Raw genomic sequence first — 20,069 nt, 5'->3', positions numbered from 1 at the left:
AAACGATGAAATGATGATGAGTACTTTTACTTTCAGTACTTAAAGGTAGGGTAAGTGATTTGAGTGAAGTGAAGTGATGTGATGACACTAAGAAATGAGCAGGCAAAATTGGAACTGGAACACTATAAAAATGAAGCTTAAAAATGGGTACTTTCTCCTGATTGGCTGAGATTTTGACACCTACCGGAAAATGTATTTTCTGTTTATTAAAGAGCTGGAGAGACCGGGAGACTCCAGTTACTGAACAAACACTCTGGACTGCCACTGCCATACACTACTTTTCTTGTCCCGAGCACATGGTTTGCACAATTTACCAAAGTGTCAACTGTCAGTATGCCTGACTATTGATACTAGGTTTCGAAGGTGCTCCCTGGAGCTCTACTGATTTTGGTAACCTTGCAATGGCCTTTCCTCTAGTGTCACGCTGGCCAAAATGTCCACTTTCACACAGGTTATCTGATGGACAGTTTACAAAAAGCCACAGGGGGCTTTGTTTCCATCATGGTCCATTGTACTCAATTCATCAGTAATACACAATACATAATTCATTATTAGTAAAAAAAAATAATTAATTAATCAGAGGAATGAGGGTGGGGGCAGAGGATGCTACTACTGAGGTGTTCAAGGAGTTAAACTATGCTCTCATGCATTTGTGTCTGTTCTGTACCATCTTACAATATTCCTACAATAAACAGATTAGAAGTGCAGTAGCCATTATTAGATTACTTGGAGGCCATTCTATGACAGCAGTCATGAATGACCCACCAACTTGGGAGAGTTCTGGGATTTCGATATATGGGCATATACATCACAAGTGTTTCAACCAATAAAAGCCAATTCAGAGACACACAGATTTATTGATTTATAGATAGATAGATAGATAGATGCAAACTGTTGAGAAGCTTGAAGTATAAGAAATCCCCTGCCTATAATTCTGCCATATTGTATGATGTGAGAATACCTGGAACGTCCAATTACTTTTTTCAATCCTGGAACCAAAGGTGGAGGTGATTGCAGGTGGAGCATCCATAAGTGGTAGTTTTGGTGATGGTCATCCATGTGTAACAGTGGTTGTGGTCGTGATGTCACCTATGGGTGACATGGGCGATGTCACCCATGTCACCCATGCAAGTGGTAGTGGTGGTGATGTCAGCCATGTGTAACAGTGGTATTGGTGGTGATGTCAGCCATGTGTAACAGTGGTAGTGGTGGTGCTGTCAGCCATGGACGTGTTTCTTTTTTTGTCTTCTGGCCGTCTCCTTCCTCCCTATATACAGTAGTTGCATATGCATGCACAGCTGCCTCCAGGTGTCGCAGTTAGCAGCAGCATCCAGGGCTTCAGGTCTAATGTTGTACTTCCTTATTGAATGAAGCCGTCAGCTGGTCTTTGTACATCTTCTGCCCTCCTGCTCCTGCTGAGCATTACCATGGTTGTAACTGGTCATTATAACACTTTACGGGGACAGTTGATTTTGGGGGATCCTGAAGACATGACATGCTGGTGCTGGGTGATCAAACCCTTGATACTTCTGCAGTTGGTCTTTCCAAGTATTTCAGTATGAGGCATACAATCACACCAGATGACTCTGAACTGCAGGCATCCTATAGGGACACGTTCTCTAGTTGATTAGATGTGTTGGCTGTAGGTGAGCCACTGGTTGTGCAATAATTTGGTGGTGCTCGTACTGAACAGTGATTCACTACAGAAATGTGTCTTTGTCAATGACAGTAGCTGGATACTGAAGACCAGTTCTTGTCAGCAAGCGACAACCTTTTTGTTTGTTTACTTGTTCAGAAATAAATTGTCATTGGTGAGCTGGTTTAATTTCTGGTTTGTCCATTTAATTCATATTATTACAAATATATATACTTTTTTTTTTTTAAATGCTGCAATCCTCTGAGAGGATACTGAACAGATATTTGAATGAAGGAACTACTTGTGAGCTGTTTGTAGTTGAAAATGACGCCAGGATATTTGTGGGTACAGCAGTTTATTTTCATGTTCTCAGATTTTGAGAAAATACTTGACTTTGTCAAGTCTCGGACCATTATTCGGCTGGGTATGCTTTAGTAGTCTATAGTGAAGACAGGCAGGATGGATGTGGTTCTGGAACTCCATTGTCTTGGTGGTGTTGACACACAGTCTCATCCTGCTGTAGGCTCTGACAACCACTGAAAGGATCGACTGAAGGTCCTGTGGGGAATGAGCAATAAGAGCACAGTCATCTACAAACTGCAACTTGGAGGAATAATTAAAGGACGACTTAAAGGTAGGGTAAGTGATTTGCAATTATTCAAATAATTGCAAAATGGGTCTATGTTCTGATAGTGCTCGTTACTAGTGTCCTGTCCATATAAAGAGTCTCCATGTCTCTCCAGCTCTTTATAAAACAGAAAATGTATTTTGTATTTTTTATTTTTTTTTTGTAGTTTCATTTCCAATTTTATCCAACCAGGACAGAGAACTCAATCAGGATATAGATTAAACAAGTGAAATTGGAAGTGATGACACTAAGAAATGAGCAGACAAAATTTTAACTGGAACACTATACAAATTAAGCTTAAAAATGGGTACTTTCTCCTGATTGGCTGAGATTTTGACACCTACCGAAAAATGTATTTTCTGTTTATTAAAAGAGCTGGAGAGACAGGGAGACATCTGTTACTGAACAAACACTCTATAGCAATGATTACTATCAGAATATAGTATTTTAACCTTTTAACAAAATACTTTTTGTTTTAACCAACAAATATCACTTACCCTACCTTTAACCCATTTTCAACCTATCTTCATATAATTGGTCCTCGCTAGTGCTCATTATAATATGGTAGGCCTACCATTTTTGTCTACTCACTCTGTGTCTCAGAAGAGGGCTGTGGACTGTTCAGAAACCTGCCTGCCAGTGACATCATCGATGGAGGGGAATCCAAGCTAATAGAAACTGCAGGCTTTCTATTCCTGGAAAGTTAGCATGCTGTAATGGAAGCCATTGTTCTCATGTTAATAAAAAAAAAAATATATATATATATATATATATATATATATATATATATATATATATATATATATATATATATATATTGTTTGGGGAAAAAAGTAACTTGCCCAACGATGATGTCACTGGTAGGCAGCTTTCTGAACTGTCCACAGCTCTCCTATGAGACACAGACAGAGTATCATCCCGGAATGTAGACGGCATCCGGGAGCAGTTTGGGTTGGCGCCCCAGTCTGTGTCTTCCGTGAGGAAGAAGCCCAACAAATCCACGGTGAGGCCTTTAGGAGGGCCATTCAAGCAAGCCGCAAGGGGATCCTGCAGTACCACCACGGCCCAAGACACCATCACACCAGAATGAAATGTTTGGAGCGGGGGAGTCTGGTGCAACGCTCAGGTCCTGGACCTGGTGAGACAAAGGAGGAGCCCGGCCAGGAGGTCATCCACAGAGCCTAGTCCCTCCACGTGCCAGAGCCTCTCCTCTCCCCCAGTCCCGGACAAGCGGATTGAGTGGCCCTGTCTTTCCCTATTTAGGACTGACCGTGGGTAGCTACCTGGGACGTAAGTCGGGGCTTGATCAACCCTGGCTGGGCTGGGTGAGGGTGTATGTTGCAAGACCCGAAACATCCTATGACCCCAGGCTACAACACTGATGATACGTCCCAGGTGCATCCATGTGATGTTTTTTTGTTATAGAAAATAATCATAATGAGCATTAGTGAGGAATGAGGATCAATTATATGAAGTTGAAAATGGGTGAAGTCATCCTTTAAGGGCTGCAGTGTGACCTTGTCTCTCTACAGGGCATTCAACTTAATTTGTCTTAATACATTCGTCGGGCATTCGTCTTAATACATTATTTTTTGTTATTGTTATTGTTACTGCTACAGGGTTGAGGAACCGAAATCAAATAAATCAAATTTTACTCTTGTGTACAATTATTCATATCTTGTTTGCTCGCACACACAATTACAACTTGACTAAACATTTCCAGTACTGGCAGGTTGTTCAAAAGGAAGTAGATATAGATTTGTATTGACGTTTTTTTAATTGTGCAGCTACGTGAATGGCTGACTGTCTGTTCATTTTCATACATTTCTAGATCAATTTTTGAAGATGATCATCCATGTGACAGTCCAGAGTTATGGTTTGGTGGAACGAAGGCATGGGCAGGTGTTTACTGTCCAAGGCAATGGCATTATTGCATAATTCTTGGATGAATGCCATGCTGTAATACTGGACGATATTGACAATTGTGATGCAGGGCCTGAATTTCAGTGTAGGATTGCGGGTATTGCGTACAATTTAATCGATTGCCACAAATGTAGCACTTCTAATGTGGGAGACACACATTTACAGCCATGTTAATATCAGCCAATTTTTCAATGTATTCTTTATCTTTTACTAAATCAGGTTCACCCCCACACCACAATGTTTCAGTTTTGTATTTATTTATCCTTAATGCAGGGGGACCTTATATACTTTTTGATATATATATATATATATATATATATATATATATATATATATATATATATATATATATATATATACAGTATATATATATACAGTATATATACAGTATATATACACACACACACACACACACACACACACACACACACACACACACACACACACACACTTCAAATAGGTTGGTGCAACAAGGACATGTAAAACATATTCCCAAACTAAACTATGAAGCTGTGTTCAAATTAAAACTAGTTATTCACAAAGCCATACAAGTATATAGGCTACCCACTGTTGTCAAACCAGTCTGGTATAGAAAACTCTTTCAATGGTCTGTGTGACTGTGTCAAACTACAACGATGGGGACAGGGAGGGGTGTGTTTGATCATATTCGAACTGGGCCGGACCCTAAAAACAGAACAGGAAGTGCCAGGTAATCAAGCCACTAGCTAGCTGGCTACTAGGTTAGCTAAACGTCTAACGAAGTCACAATGGGACTATTCGGGAGAACACACGACAAGCCACCAAAAGACCTGGTGAGCAAATAAATATTGTTTGTAGTATTAAGCTAACTAAGATAGCTGTAGTTAGATACACAACAAACATGGGAGTCGCTAGTAACTGTTAGCTTAGTCTGTTTCTCCAAGCTGTTGCTAGCATGACAACAATATCTTAATAATATACATAACGTGTGTTGTTTCTCCAGCAAATATTCGTCTTTGTTTAATCTGTGTGAATCTCTTCTACACTGTCACCAAAATGTTTAAAACGTCATCCTTGTTTTCTTTTCTTTTGGTATACAGTTGGCTAGCTAGCATGTCTGCTTACACGAGTCAGCTGTTAGCTCAGATGTAAACAAACCTCACTTATGAGCAGTGGTTTATCCAAGAAGCCTATAAACCTTTACATGGCCTTATTTAACACACATTTTAAGGCTAAGCTTAGTATTTCACCTATCTCTATGACTCTACAACCCTACTATATTTATTGACGATAATGAAAAATACTATAAATGTCCCATTTCAGATCAATGAATGGTCTCTCAAAATTAGGAAGGAGATGAGGATGATTGACAGACAGATTCGAGGTGAGCTCTCAATATTTGTCGTTTACAGATTGTTTAATCAGTTAAAGGTGCTGTAAGTGTTATTGTTTTGTTAAACCCAAAGGTGTATTGATAAAAAGTTAAAGCTCATTCCAATAGCGTTTAAACGTTTAAACGTAATTGTTCAGTAACAGGTGTCTCTCCGTCTCTCCATCTTTTCACTTTAGTATAGAAAATAAATGATCTGGTGGGTTACACATTCACTCCATCAGGAGAGAGAACATAATTTAGCAGCTTGTGTTTCAGTTCCTGCTCATGTATTGTTTTTAATCACTTCCAATTTCACTTCACTATCCTGTGTCATCTATTAGTTCTCACTCCTGATTGCATTAAATTGTTATTATACCAACCTGCACTTTCTGTCTATTAAAGATCTGGAGAGACCCCTGCCACTGAAAAATACTCTATTACAATGGTTGCTATGGGAATATAAAGCTTACCCTATTTAAGCAAACAAACAAAAAAGTATCACTTACAGCACCTTTAAATAGCATTTTATTACATATATTGTGTAGTTTGAGGTAATATATATATTATAGACACAACTCAACAATGTAATATCTAATGTTTTTCAGACATTCAGAGAGAGGAGGAGAAAGTCAAGAGATCCATCAAAGATGCAGCTAAGAAGGGACAGAGGGATGTGTGTGTGATTCTAGCTAAGGAGCTGATCCAGTCAAGGCGAGCTGTCAGCAAGCTCTATGCTTCTAAAGCCCACATGAACTCCATACTTCTCAGCATGAAGAACCAGCTTTGTAAGTAATGAAAGACAGTTACAGTACACTGGAACAGACGGCGTCATTATATATTCCTGCTAGAATTGCTTTATTCCCACTCAGGTTTCATTATTCTGTCATTTTTGTGTTGAAGACCTGGTTGTTCTATCATCGGGTTGTGAATGTGACAGTACGTAGCTTAATGTTGTGAATGTGAATTGTTGGTGTTAGAAAAGTGAATTCTGTTTGTGTGTTTCTAGCTGTGCTGCGTGTAGCTGGGGCAATTCAGCAAAGCACAGAGGTGATGAAAGCCATGCAGAGCCTAGTTAAAATCCCAGAGATCCAAGCCACGATGAGGGACCTCTCGAAGGAGATGATGAAGGTCAGCACTATAACCTATAATTTATACCACCGTTTCCCAACGTTTTAGCTTATGACCCAAAAGAGAAATTAGACGTTTGCCCGGGACCCACACTAGTGAAAATATTTTTCACAACTTTTTTTAATTTATTGATGGAAATCATTTGATTTTCTGATGTTATTTATGAAATACTTTTGAATGTTGAGAAAACGAAACAAAGGGGATATTTACTGGCAACCCAGAAAAATGCACTCTTATGATGGTGTCGTTTGGCTTTAAATTGTACATCACAGTATGCTGTGTACTGTAGTTATTTGTGCTGTAACCTATTCATCTCCCAGGCTGGCATCATTGAGGAAATGATGGAGGACACCTTTGAGAGCATGGAAGATGGTGAAGAGATGGAGGAGGAGGCAGAGGCAGAGGTTGACAAGATCCTCTTTGAAATCACAGCAGGTAAAACTGATTATTAAATGTATCACAAGGATTTGTTGCAGCATTCTGAGAAATGTTTCAACTGATTTTCTCTGCCTACGTAAACTATCAGTGTACTAGTAGAAGTTGCAGTCTGTCTTTTACTTTTATCTGCCTTAGCCAAAACGAATATGATGCTATTGCACTTTAGCAGAGTTCCTTGCTTTGGTACTACAGTCAAGAATGCCAAAAGCAGTATATGGAGTGTGTCTCCAACCATGGTCAAAAAATGAATAAATATATAATTTATATATCAGATCTAAAAGCTCACAACACGGCACGATGCGTTGTGATCTTATACATTGGATTTTTTCACACGACAAAGCGTAGAAAATGGCAGTAGTTAATGGAGAAAAATCTCACTTTGGAGCTTTAGGATACACTACATTAAATTTGTCTATTTTGTGGTTTCCTTCCATAATAGATAATGGCCTGAAATGGTGTTATTCCTCAATGTATTTCTATCTAAACATCCATATCTGCTTTCATTGTTATAGGTGCCCTGGGCAAAGCACCCAGCAAAGTCACAGATGCCCTGCCTGAAAGGGAGCCAGCAGGGGCCACTGCAGCCTCTGAGGATGAATCCGAAGAGGACATTGAAGAGATGCAGTCCAGATTGGAAGCTTTGAGGAGCTAAACTTGCCTGCCTCTGTCCTGTCAATATAGGATTATAAGAGGAGGATCGGTCTGTGTCATCATCGCAGTAGATTGTGAAAGCTGTCTCCAAGTGCTAAACTACTTCCGGGAGAACTTTTAAGATGAATCCCATCCTTCTCTCATAATCCTAGCTGTCAATGCCATTTTACTCAACCAGTAATGGACAGAGACAACTTTGGTGTTGGGTTTCCCTAGCATCCTCTCTGCTACGTTATCTTTATTTTTTATTTTGTCCACGTAATCAAGGGTTTGCAGTTTGCACTATAGGACAGTTTTGCATTCAAAACGTTTTTTTTTCTCTAGAATGTTTGGCCATCTCGGAATGATTCTAGATTTTTGCATAGGTGGCGGGTGACCGTACTCAAGCCAAGACATTATCCAAAGCGTGGTGTATACACCCACCATAACATAGATAAAGGATCTAATACAAGACAGTTGTATGTTATGTAAGTATCAGAAGCCTGCTTGTGCCTATAGCGCTCAAACATATTGTAGTGTGATCCTAAATTGTGACCCACCATTTAGCAGTCTTTACCCCAAACCCGCTAATAATTTAATAATTATTGATTAGGCCGACCCTTCACATAATGTTCAGTATAATGCAAATCATATTCTAGAACATACACCAAACGTACAATCTGTTCTTATATTCTCATCCAACAAATAACTTGTTGAAACACTAGCAGAGCAGAATTTTCTGCATTGGTATTGATTTTTTTTCTTCCTGTACAGTCAAAATGTATCTATATTATATGTTGTCCTTTGTGTATAAAAGTACATTTGTTAGAACAATGCACGCATACCGCCCTTAATGATGATCAGCCTGTTAAACATTGACTCATCGTCACAATGATTTTCTTTGCCTACATTTCAGAGAAATTCTGGGGAAATGAAATGGTTAATACATAACCAGTGTATCGTGGAATTATTCATTGTGTGTATACTTTTATATGTGGGTGGGAGAAATGTGAAAATAAACTTTTAAGAACAAAGGTATCGGTTACCAATACAATCTCACAGTCTCATGTTGCTGTTGGCTGCATTGTGTGAGTGCTTGTAGAGAAACATTGCCTTAAACTGTGTGAAACGGACCTGAGTTGCAACTGTACTCTAATTTTTCCCTGACCGTCTACTCTACACCAAATCAGCTTCGCCAAAAACAGCTGACGCGTTGTGAGCTTGTAGATCGGCTATTTTTGGTTACCGTTCCCCCCAGAATAGGGATGGGGTTCCAGAGGTTAAATTCTCACTTTTATGAATTACACCTATCCTCACTCACATTCTGCACCGATGAGACCCACTCAGACCTAGACCTCAAACTCGAATATCAGAATATCATTATTGTAAATCTCACTGGTGGCACAGCTGATCTGTCAGGATTTAAACAGCCCACTCAGTACTTCAGAAACCAAACTAACAAGGGATGGATGACCACATGTCTGTGATCACTGTTTGAGGAAAGATTACATGACAAACCATGAATGTGTGTGCATTTGGTTTATTAAAGGGCGTCTGTAGCATAGGCCTAGTTAATATAGCAACAGTATCAGATTGAGGCTGTGAATTCAGTCTTAGAGCTATTTTGTGGAGTTCCAACTTCCTCCTAATGTTTTTAAAAGGTGTACAAAGGATTGGTCTTCTACCAGCTGCAACCCGCCCTTGGTAGCTTTTGTTGTATTGTAACCTGACTGTAACTTAATCCGACTGTTATTTGGCTGGACTAGGCCTACTGGATGTAGGGTTCAGGTTAAAAGCTAGGTCTACTGACAAAGGTGCCGCATCTTTGCCAAGAGGCAAGAGCAATACGTGACTTATTACTGAATATTGTTTTTTACAGGCCTTTTCTCACTGGTAGTCTATTTTGGCCCACCTCGTGCTGTCACTCTGAGCTATGCGGCTTTATATTTATTTTCGATATGTATAAAATAACATGCAGTTCAATGCTGATACTTTTTTCTAATATCACACACACACACACACACACACACACACACACACACACACACACACACACACACACACACACACACACACACACACACAGACAGACACACACAGTGGCGGAAAGTATCTAAGTACTTACTTTTTACTCCACTACAATTATTTGAAAACTTTAGTTAGTAGTTTCTTTTTTTTTCTTTTTTTTATTATTATTACAATGCATTAGCCACTTTATCCCTATATACTTTGGCTATTTTCAAAAGATTTTTATGCATTTTGAACAATGAGTACTTTTACTTTTGGTACTTTAAGTACATTTTAGTGCCAATACTTGACTTTTACTCAAGTACATTTTGAATACCAAACTTTTACTTGTAACAGAGTATCTCTGCATTGCAGTATTGATACTTTTACTTAAGTAAAACAATTCAGTACCATTTCCACCACTGCACACACACACACAACAATGCCATCTATAGACTATTAGCTCTGAGCAGCAGTGAGCAGCACTATGTTTACCCCGAATCACGTTCTTGCATGCGTGCGCCAGCTCTGGACTAATACCAAAACGCTCGCCCCAAAACACAGTCGCCCCGAGGTAAATCCGGCGACCACGGAACGGTCGCCACCTGGTATTCCAAAACGTAACCTCGGTAAACTATGCCTAAAACCTAACCTTATTCCTAAACCTAACCTCAGTAACACGGTGCAAAAACCTGACCGTAAAGCATAGTTTTACTGAAGTTAAGTTTAGGATTATAATCCTAAATTTCCTTAAAAAATAGATATAATCCTAAATTTAGGATTATAATCCTAAACTTAACCTCAGTAAAACTATGCCTAACCCTAAACTTCTTTCTAACCTTATCCTCAGTAAAAACAAATATGTACAAGATCCGTTGGGAGCGAGCGGTGCGCGAAAAAAAATGGGGGCGAGCGTCTTTTGGGGCAAGGCTTCTGTTTACCCTCTGTTCACCGCGCGCTCTCTGATGCGCCTGTCAACTGGCTAAAGACTCCTCCCCGCAGACAGCGCGATCTGTCGCCTTCCCAGCGCAATGGTCTCGTGGATTATCTCTAGACTTGTGGTGTAAGTTATGTTTTATTTCATTTTTAAATATGATTTCATATTCCCAACGATAAGGTGTAAGCAAATAGAAACAGCGTTTACCGATCATCGCGCGATTTTAAACCGTTATTTGGCAAGGTGCATGCCATGGGCCACTGCTGGATTGGCAAAGCAATTCAGGGTTTATTTCTAAGCGTAATAAACCGTGACTCGGGCTTTTGAGACGAGGCGAGCCTTTTAGGATCGGAATGCAACAGCATTTTTATGGAATGGTACTTTGTCATTTCAGCATTTAGCTGGGCCTATATGGGCCTGCCCTGTGCTCTATTAAATTCATTCGCATGGTTAGTGGCTTGATATTCTATGTTTTCCATGTATTTTCCATTCTAGACAAAGAGGTGACGTGGCTTGGCCAGATTATCATCTATATTATTTATAAAACAGCTTGGCCAGACAGAGTAGCATTAGAAACAAAAGTCTGCACATGATATGCAGTCATAAACTGCATGTGGATGTCCCTCAATGGCGAAGTGACTGAATTAGCCTTTTGAAACAGAGCAGCTTTGAGTGGAGCTATTTTGTGTTGATGCATGTATTGGGAAAACAAAGAGATGGGTCAGTCAGTGTAGCTACTCCAGTTACAATGCAACCGTGACTCATACAGTATTATTCAGACATTGATCACATCCTTTATCAAGAATTTACAATGTCGCCATTATCACTGAATTGACCAGTTTTACCGACAACCCAGAGCCATCATTGACACTTGACCTGACAGTGCAGAAAAGACTAATAGCTTCCCAAACCTCGAAATAGAAAGTCAATCAAATTTAAATTAGACAATATCCTGTTACATATAGTGGCTGTCTTGGAATTAATGGCAGCAGCATTGGGCTATTCAAAGCATGGCGATCTCTAGGCTAATAAGGCCTTATGGGTTATTCAATATCGAGTAGAAACATATATGTTTCTAGTCGCTTTTAGGGCCTGTTTACTTATTTTGAGCGACCTTGCACATGTAAACTCTATAATGGAAGTTATCTGCAGGCTGGGCCAACACGGTGCAGTCTTATGTAGGTCAGTAATTTGAGCAGGTTGCACTCACAGCTGTTGCTATAGCTGTTGCACTTGAGGAGGGTCCTCCTGTCCTGTTTTTGTCCAGGATGCCCTGTTTACTGAGATACAGTATATGGTTCCTTCTGTGTTCTTTGACCTTTCAAATGCACAATTACTTTTTCAACTGTACATCTAATTTTCCTGTATTATAGACTTGTGTTCGGCACATTATATCCTGCATACTCATCATACAAAGCTGTCAAGACAAAAGATGTGAAAGAATATGTAAGTATAGGCTACGGTTAAGTAGCTATAATTGTATATGATATATTATATACTGTATAGTATATATATGACACACACACACACACACACACACACACACACACACACACACACACACACACACACACACACACACACACACACACACACACACACACACACACACACACACACACACACACAGTATAGCGGGGCTTGTTACTGTTATCTTGTTATTCTTACCTGTCACTGTTCATTTTCAGGTAAAATGGATGATGTACTGGATTATATTTGCCATATATACTACTGTAGAAACATTTTCAGATATATTTCTATGTTGGTAAGTGTGCTTCACATAATTATTTGATTATTACAGGGTGATTTTCTTTTTTTCCCCTATTATCTAAAATATCTTTGTTGCTGCTATTTGGACATTTCATTAGAATTTGTCAGGTATTTTATTTAATTACAGTCATCGGAAATACAAATTACGTAATGTACAGGAAACCTTGTTTTATTATTGAGCACATGATTGTGTACGTTCATTACAGGGTTCCTTTCTACTATGAGCTGAAGATAGCCTTTGTGGTGTGGTTACTATCCCCTTACACAAAAGGCTCCAGCGTGCTATACAGGAAGTTTGTTCATCCCACACTTTCCTCTAAAGAGAAGGTGAAATCTTTGTCTATCCTGTCTTTCCTTTCCTTCTGTAGTGTTAGTTGAAGGGACAAGGAGTTAGATATGTTTTACTTAGGCCATAGTCAGATTAGCTTGTATGCATGTGTTAGAATTTTGATCCAAGTTTTTTTTCTCTTAGGCCTACTAATTTTACTCTCACAGTTTACTTGATGCGTTGCAAACTGCAGAGGAAAGGATAGGAAATGTCATTCCCTGTTTCTCTTTTCCTTTGACTTTATTTTTGGGTCAGGAAACACGTCAGAGAAAGTTCAGGGTTTAGGAGCCCAACAGACAGGATAACTCAGGCATATGTGCTCACATCTCAGGGGGTATCGTTTTGTTTTCTTTGTTAAATGTGTGCCCCTTAGTTTGAGACTGTAAGAGGGATTACAAATACATGTAACTTGACTTGAATAGATTTAAGATTAAACTTTAGTTATTCAAATACCTGTCAGTCTGTCAACTTTTCTCGTGAAAACAATGCATGCAGTTACCCCCCAAAAAAGAAGAGAAACGACATGAAAATGTATGTTTTGTTTTACTTGTGCCAGGACATTGATGAATATCTCTGCCAAGCGAAGGACAAAAGCTATGACACCCTGATGCATTTTGGGAAGAAAGGGCTCAATGTGGCGGCCACAGCTGCTGTCCTGGCCGCAACAAAGGTACTGCTGACTGTGAATATTTTATTTGTACTGACCTGGGTGTACGTCGGAATGGAGTGATGTTTTTCTGGGTTTCACATACTAAAGATGGCTTGTTGCTCCTGTAAAATTACAATTTAAGCTACCGGTATTACAATTTGGCATTTAGCAAACACTTATCTAGAGCTATTTGCAAAGTGCAAGATCAAAGTAAATTGCATAAACCTATAGTCACCAAATGACTGGTAAATGGTGAGCAAATAACATAGTGTAAACAAGTATAGATAGCTACACTAACTAGCATCTATTGAAAATAGGTGACAATAAGTGATACAATGAATAATTAGTGCTAGGGGGGGTGAGGTAGAGTCTGAACTTGAAGAGAGTTTTCAGACTGCGGCAGAAAATGGGGAGTGAGTTTGCAGTTCTCACTGGGGGGGAAGGTCATTCTACAGCTTGATTGTTGGCAAAGCACTTTGTGATGTCAGCATAATTGCATGTTTCACCCGGTCAATTTAAATATGTAAAGTATCTATTTTTGCCTTCTAAAATCCCACTCCAGGGCCAGGGAGTCCTGTCAGACAAACTGAGAAGTTTCAGCATGCAGGACTTGTCTTCCTACCAGTCTGACCCTACCAACCCAGGCTCTGTCAACACTCAGTCGCCACAGCACAGGACCAAAACCATGATGCGCAGCAAATCAGAGAGCTACAGCAATGGTGAGACTGCCATGTTGGCACAATGAATAGTGAAAAAGTGGCCACTTGGGGGTTCACGTATGGAGCATACAAGTATACTTTTTTATAGTAGTGTTGATTTTATTTATGTTCCATTTTGTTGGATTATATCAGGAAGTAAAGTTACTTTAATAATTTGGCATAGTGCATGTTAATTAAAAAAGACATAACAACTTGGTTGTATGCCCAGCATGATATAACTGCTTGCTTGGGCATTAAATAATGTCTCTGCACTGCAGACACAGTGCCTGTTTCCTTTGCGGAACACCTATTACCCTATGTTTTTCTGCCTTCCTGTTTAAGCTTGTCCAATCCTACAGATATTGTTCAGTACCTCCACTTTCCTGAAGTGCCCCTCACCCTAAATGTGCTTTCCTGTTTGGAAACGGCTATAGCTGCAGGGCTGCAATGCTAGCCATACTTTGAAAGTGCTCTCATTGTTTCCACAGTTGTCATTTCATATCAAGCTTATTTCTTTGCATAAAAGGCATGTTCCAAACATTATCCTAATGTTTTAATCTGGTAAACCTAAATTATTGAAGCACACAAAAAAGAAAAACAGTGTTGTACTAATAATTGTTGCCAAGACACCTTATACTATATTTGATGGAGGTATATTGAACTGTTTATTTAATGAGGGGTACCGCTGATTTGGTGAACATTTATAAGTGGTGAGTATGTTGTCAACATAACTGATATTTTGATCTTTGGATTGTAGCTACACATACAGTAATGAACACTACTAATAACATAGGCTTATTAGAGCCAGGCCAACTTAACAACATTGTCAAATGTTTTCTGCTTTTAGTTTTCACTGCGCTTTGCACATAAAATGGAAATCCAGTTTGGTGGACATACTGTACTGCACATACAGTAGCCTACTGACAAAGGGCACAGGGTTAGGTTGTTTATGCCACGAGCACAAACCTGTTTTTATCGACTCAATTACGTTCCTTCTGAGTCACCTCTCTGAACAATGATCAGGCCCTTATGATACAAACCCCCACCGACTTAATGAGATACAGTACTCCTGCAATTACAGTAAAATGTTTGGTTGCTGCTTGTTGGCCAAACACTTTATTTCTGTGTGCAAGCCTCTGTTACTTATTCTTCCTCACCGTTCCCCATCCTTTTCACGGTGCAGGACGGGATTTTGACATGACTGAATATGAGATGTTGGGCTTGGACGGTTGTGACAACAAGGAGCTGCTATCTCAGCCTTTTGTGCCTTCCAAGCCCCAGAATGACATCCGCACAGGCACATCCCTTTTACCCTCTCTGACACCCGAGCCCTTTCCCCCCTCCACGCCATCTCCATCCTCCACACCACCACCCACCCCTCCAACTACAGAGCAGGCTGAGGAGGTGAGAAAAGGGGTGCAGACAGCATCAAACTCACCACAGCTCATGCTGATTAAGAGGAAGGCTCCTGAGGTACTGCCTGTAAATATGGCCGCTCAGCTGCTGTTTGGTTCTAATGACCCACTGGAGAGCGGTTATTAACACACTGATTCACTAATGTGTACTGCTGTGCATCTCTAACTGAATCATGACAGACCAATTGACCATTATTCACACACATTTTACTCTTGTGTCATACATGGGGTCATACCCATGTGATGTACTGTAAGAGCAAATTGGCTGTGTTGGGAATATGGTGAACCCTATCACTGCACCCCGGAGCTCTGCCTTGTGGCTAAATCTTGCCTTTATGCTAAACCCTGCATTGGTTTTAGTGGAATGATTTGTTTTTGGTTTGGACTTACATTTCATGTTTGCAGTGACTTCCACATTTGGTAGTGAGTAATAAGGTCAAATATGTCCATCACAGACTGGCCACCTGAAGTCAGGATCCACATGAATCCATGCTGTTATTACTCCCCGTCTTTATTAGTCTTTATTAGCCCTGTTATTAGTCTCCTTGTCTAGATGTTGTATTTCACATTGTATTTCACTTTAAACAATATTGACAGTAAGGAATCATTAGAATCAGAAAACAGTCCCTGGAGCAACTGATACAAATTCATTAATATTTTGTTAAACAAAGGTTATCATAGGCCTATATTTCAAAATGAAGTGTCTTACTTTTTGGCATGTTATTGTGCAACTATGCACCCCATCCAAATAAATTAACCAGTGTCATCTGACTAGTGAACGATTCCTTTTCAAATCAGTGGTCGACTATGAGCTAGCTTAATCACATCTCTTTTCTTTCTCTTTTTTTTAAAATCTTCTTTTATTTTTATCTAGCCTCCTCCTAGAGTCTTAAGGCCTCTCACAAGATCCAGGAGTGCCCTTTACTCAAACAATGAAGCCATGTGAAACTGCGTCCTCAAGACATCTTTAGCTGCCTTCGCTCGGAGGAAAAGAAGATGGAAGAAATACTGTATGGCCAAAAGCTAAATGTATAAAGCAGCCTTGTTTTAGAAAAGGTAATACCAAAGTGACTTATGACCCTTCTATATGTAGTATTTAACTTGAGGCACATTCAATATGTAGTATTTAACTTGAGGCACATGATAAAAAACATGAGGCCTGTGAGTGACATCAAGGCAGGACACAAGAGTGAGTGGGTTCCATGCTGGCAGACTTTTGAATTTAATTTGCGGGTTACCTGAATATGTTTTGTATTTACAATATGTACAGTTTGTGTGTTTGTCATTTTCCTGATTTGTTTTTATATCATATTTAGGGAGACAATTGCATGTATGTCTCCCTACTGATTAGTCTACTGGTGTTTTATCAAGCTGAATGTAGTTACTGAATATTGTGACTGGCAATGTTAGGAAATGTGTTACAAGCCAAGGTATGACTGTGTAACCCCTACTCTCATGGCTTGTAGAGTGAGCCCTGAACTAATGGAACCCACTCTGTTATTACTACTAAGGTGTTCAGAAATGTTTGTCAATTAATTACCTAAGAGCATATTCTGAAGAAGGCAAGAGTCAGACAGCAGTACAATATTCTTCTATATATACAATATTCTGTTCCTTATCTCTGCATAAACACCTCAAGAGACCTTAACAAATACAGTACAAAATATCACCACTGGCGGCCATATGTATGACTAACCATGTTCTTTTCTAAACCTTTTTGCACTATGTTTAGAATGACATTTACTGCCCTCAGTACCAAGAAAGGGACTGTAACAATTAGCAATGATTTAACCTCAGATCATTTTGTCCATTTTCTGTCTGATAAGGAAATAATTGCGGTGTGTAGCAAGTATAGTAAATGCATTTTCATCACAGATAAAGAATATAATGGAGATAGAATATAAAGTGGAGCAGACTGTTTTGACAATCCATATGGAACCAACTATTTTCAGATTCACAGCAGGTCAAGTCTATTGACTCTGATCTTATTCTGAGGATTTGTGTCACTTGTGCTGAAGACCAACATGTTAAGAACACAACACTTTGGATAATTTTAAAGGTCCAGTGCAATAATTTAACAAAGGAATAGCACTCACGGAAATGTCGTTCCGGTTAGCTTTTATTTAATAGGCATGGACAGCAAACTCACAATGTACGCATTTCATTACAAAGCCTTTGTCAGCATGATGTGTTGATAACACTGATGAAGGCTTTGTAGTACATTAAGTGTTTCGGGCCAAGGAAAGTTCTGAGTGCTGGCAATTCCTGACTGTAAGATAACCTTTCTAGGGTGTGTACCGAGTAAGAAACTACTAGAATAATAATAAATAAATAATAAATAGTTTGAGTTGTGCTCTCACCCTCTTGAATTTACATAATTTAACAAAGAACCTGTTTGTCTTAAGTCAGCCAAATCAGTACTATGTGTAATCTTCACCCTTTGAAAAACTCTCCCTCTGGTTGTCAACATAATTAAACTAAGAAATCGAATCTACTTCCTGGTGTAAATGACATGAGATCCCCCCAGGTCCCGTGCCTCCATTGTTGGGTGCATACTGTTCCACCACTGACGATGTTAACTAAGGATAGGAATAACAGAATGCAGTAGACAGCAAAGTACAAGGGAAAGATCTCATCGCTCAAGTCCTACAATCACTCAAGTCCTACAAGTTAGTTTACTAACTAACCAATAAAAACTGAACGATACTCAGTGTTAGAAATTAATATTAAACATTTCCTCACGTCAATCATTGCACTGGACCTCAGATGTAGCAGCATGTTGTATTTAATATGGTTCCTTTTCCAGGATTAAAATCACTGTGTATCATTCTGCTGTTAACTAAGCAACTCTAAACATACATTTCTTTCCTTCTAAATACAAGTAAGTTGTGTGCAGGTTTATAATTTTACACCCAGGGCAGGCAGTAAATATATGGAAAGATTTTTATTTATTTTTTGCAAAAGGGGATGCACTCGTCTCTTTGTGAAATGTTTTAATTCAGCACTGTATACAGTTATTCACTGGGCCTGAATCGTGGCAAAAAAATGTCACGTTATCACTGTGTCTGTAAATGATAGTTGAATTAGATAGTTGGAACAGCAAAAATGTCACTATCATTTATAGTGAAGTTTGAAACAAAAGCTTCTCAGGTACACTTGTGCTGTTTACATGTCATTCACGCAGACCTTGTAGATACTTGATATGCACACAAAAAATATTACTTTAATGGGTATACGGTGAAAACATGAAGCAGGAAAATGCTGACCTGTGGTAATGGTCTGAAATGTTGCATTAGTGGTTTCAGTGTTATTTGTTGGAATGTGATTCCCTTCTATTAAGAAAACTCCTAGTAAAACTAACAAGTAAAACTGAGAAAAATGCATTGAACATGTTGAGGCCAAGATTTGTATACTTGTGTATAGATTAATAAGAAACTCATCACTGCATGATGTTTATTTGTATGAAAATGTTTCTCTTAAAGGTAGGGTAAGTGATTTTCTTTGGTTAAAATAAGTGTTAAATAGCTCTATATTCTGATTGCTATATTATGACATTGCTATAGTGTTTGATCAGTAAAAGGAGTCTCCTTGTCTCTCCAGCTCTTTATAAAACAGAAAATGCATTTTCGTTAGTTTCAGTTTCATTTCCAAGTTTATCCAATCAGGATAGAGAACTCAATCAGGATATAGATTAAACAAGTGAAATTGGAAGTGATGACACTAAGAAATGAGCAGGCAAAATTGGAACTGGAACACTATAAAAATGAAGCTTAAAAATGGGTACTTTCTCCTGATTGGCTGAGAGTTTGACATCTACCGGAAAATGTATTTTGTGTTTATTAAAGAGCTGGAGAGACTGGGAGACTCCTGTTACTGAACAAACACTCTATAGCAATGATTACTATCAGAATATAGTGCTTTAACCTTTTAACAAAATACTTTGTTTTAACCAAAAAATATCACTTACCCTACCTTTAAGTGAATTTGTGTGAAGCTTTTCATGGCCTCATCAGATGCTGGAAAAAGTTTTTCATCATAGAATGCTTTATTGGAAGACACAGGAAATGTTACTTTCAGTTGGTTAAATGTATGTATAAGGAACATGTCTTATAAAAGATTAGCCACTTTCTCTATGATGAAGAAATAACACTTTCCCAAGTTCTGGCAGGCCAGAATCTCAAAATGCTTAAATCTGCCAACTTGATTGTGGATAAGACAGAAGAAGGAGCAATGTGATGTGTGACATGTTTATGGCTTTCAATTGATCTTTACACTCAGTCAAAAGTGTTTGTTGGTGAATTGATATTAAGCCATTAAATATAGAGGCTAACTTTAACACGGTGTATGCGTTAAAATATCTGTTCTTTTTTAAATATGATTTACCATTGGAGACACATATCAAAGCAACATGTGAAGCAACCTGTGATTTCAATGAGCCAATAGTGAATTAATTCCAAAAGAGTCAAATACGGTAAGAGAGTTGTTGAATATTGCCCTGAACATGGCCCACTGTATAATAATGAGAAATATA

The 20,069-nt window shown here is 38.9% G+C and overlaps 2 protein-coding genes across 4 annotated transcripts; both read left to right on the top strand.

Annotated features, from left to right (window-relative positions):
* Positions 1-4,871: 4,871 nt before the first annotated feature.
* Positions 4,872-8,075, top strand: chmp3 (charged multivesicular body protein 3). The gene is made up of 6 exons (XM_080414103.1): positions 4,872-4,999; positions 5,490-5,550; positions 6,144-6,323; positions 6,545-6,666; positions 6,987-7,101; positions 7,617-8,075. The coding sequence occupies exons 1-6, from the start codon at positions 4,955-4,957 to the stop codon at positions 7,754-7,756; spliced, it is 663 nt and encodes a 220-aa protein (XP_080270229.1). The 5' UTR covers positions 4,872-4,954; the 3' UTR covers positions 7,757-8,075.
* A 2,601-nt stretch (positions 8,076-10,676) lies between these two features.
* On the top strand, positions 10,677-19,205 carry reep1 (receptor accessory protein 1). Of its 3 annotated transcripts, none has more exons than XM_080414085.1 (8): positions 10,677-10,804; positions 12,052-12,124; positions 12,367-12,443; positions 12,655-12,775; positions 13,333-13,446; positions 13,988-14,144; positions 15,307-15,527; positions 16,413-19,204. In XM_080414085.1, exons 1-8 carry the CDS (start codon positions 10,773-10,775, stop codon positions 16,482-16,484), a joined length of 867 nt encoding a protein of 288 aa, XP_080270211.1. In that variant the 5' UTR covers positions 10,677-10,772; the 3' UTR covers positions 16,485-19,204. The 3 variants fall into 3 exon arrangements, with proteins under 3 accessions (XP_080270211.1, XP_080270210.1, XP_080270212.1); XM_080414084.1 differs by having other exon boundaries at positions 15,307-15,596; XM_080414086.1 differs by lacking the exon at positions 15,307-15,527 and having other exon boundaries at positions 16,413-19,205.
* Positions 19,206-20,069: the final 864 nt, after the last annotated feature.

The sequence above is a fragment of the Gymnoscopelus braueri genome (assembly GCF_963280865.1).
Source record: "Gymnoscopelus braueri genome assembly, chromosome: 19".
In the NCBI taxonomy this organism is placed as follows: domain Eukaryota; kingdom Metazoa; phylum Chordata; class Actinopteri; order Myctophiformes; family Myctophidae; genus Gymnoscopelus; species Gymnoscopelus braueri.
This window is presented reverse-complemented; position numbering and strand designations above follow the sequence as displayed.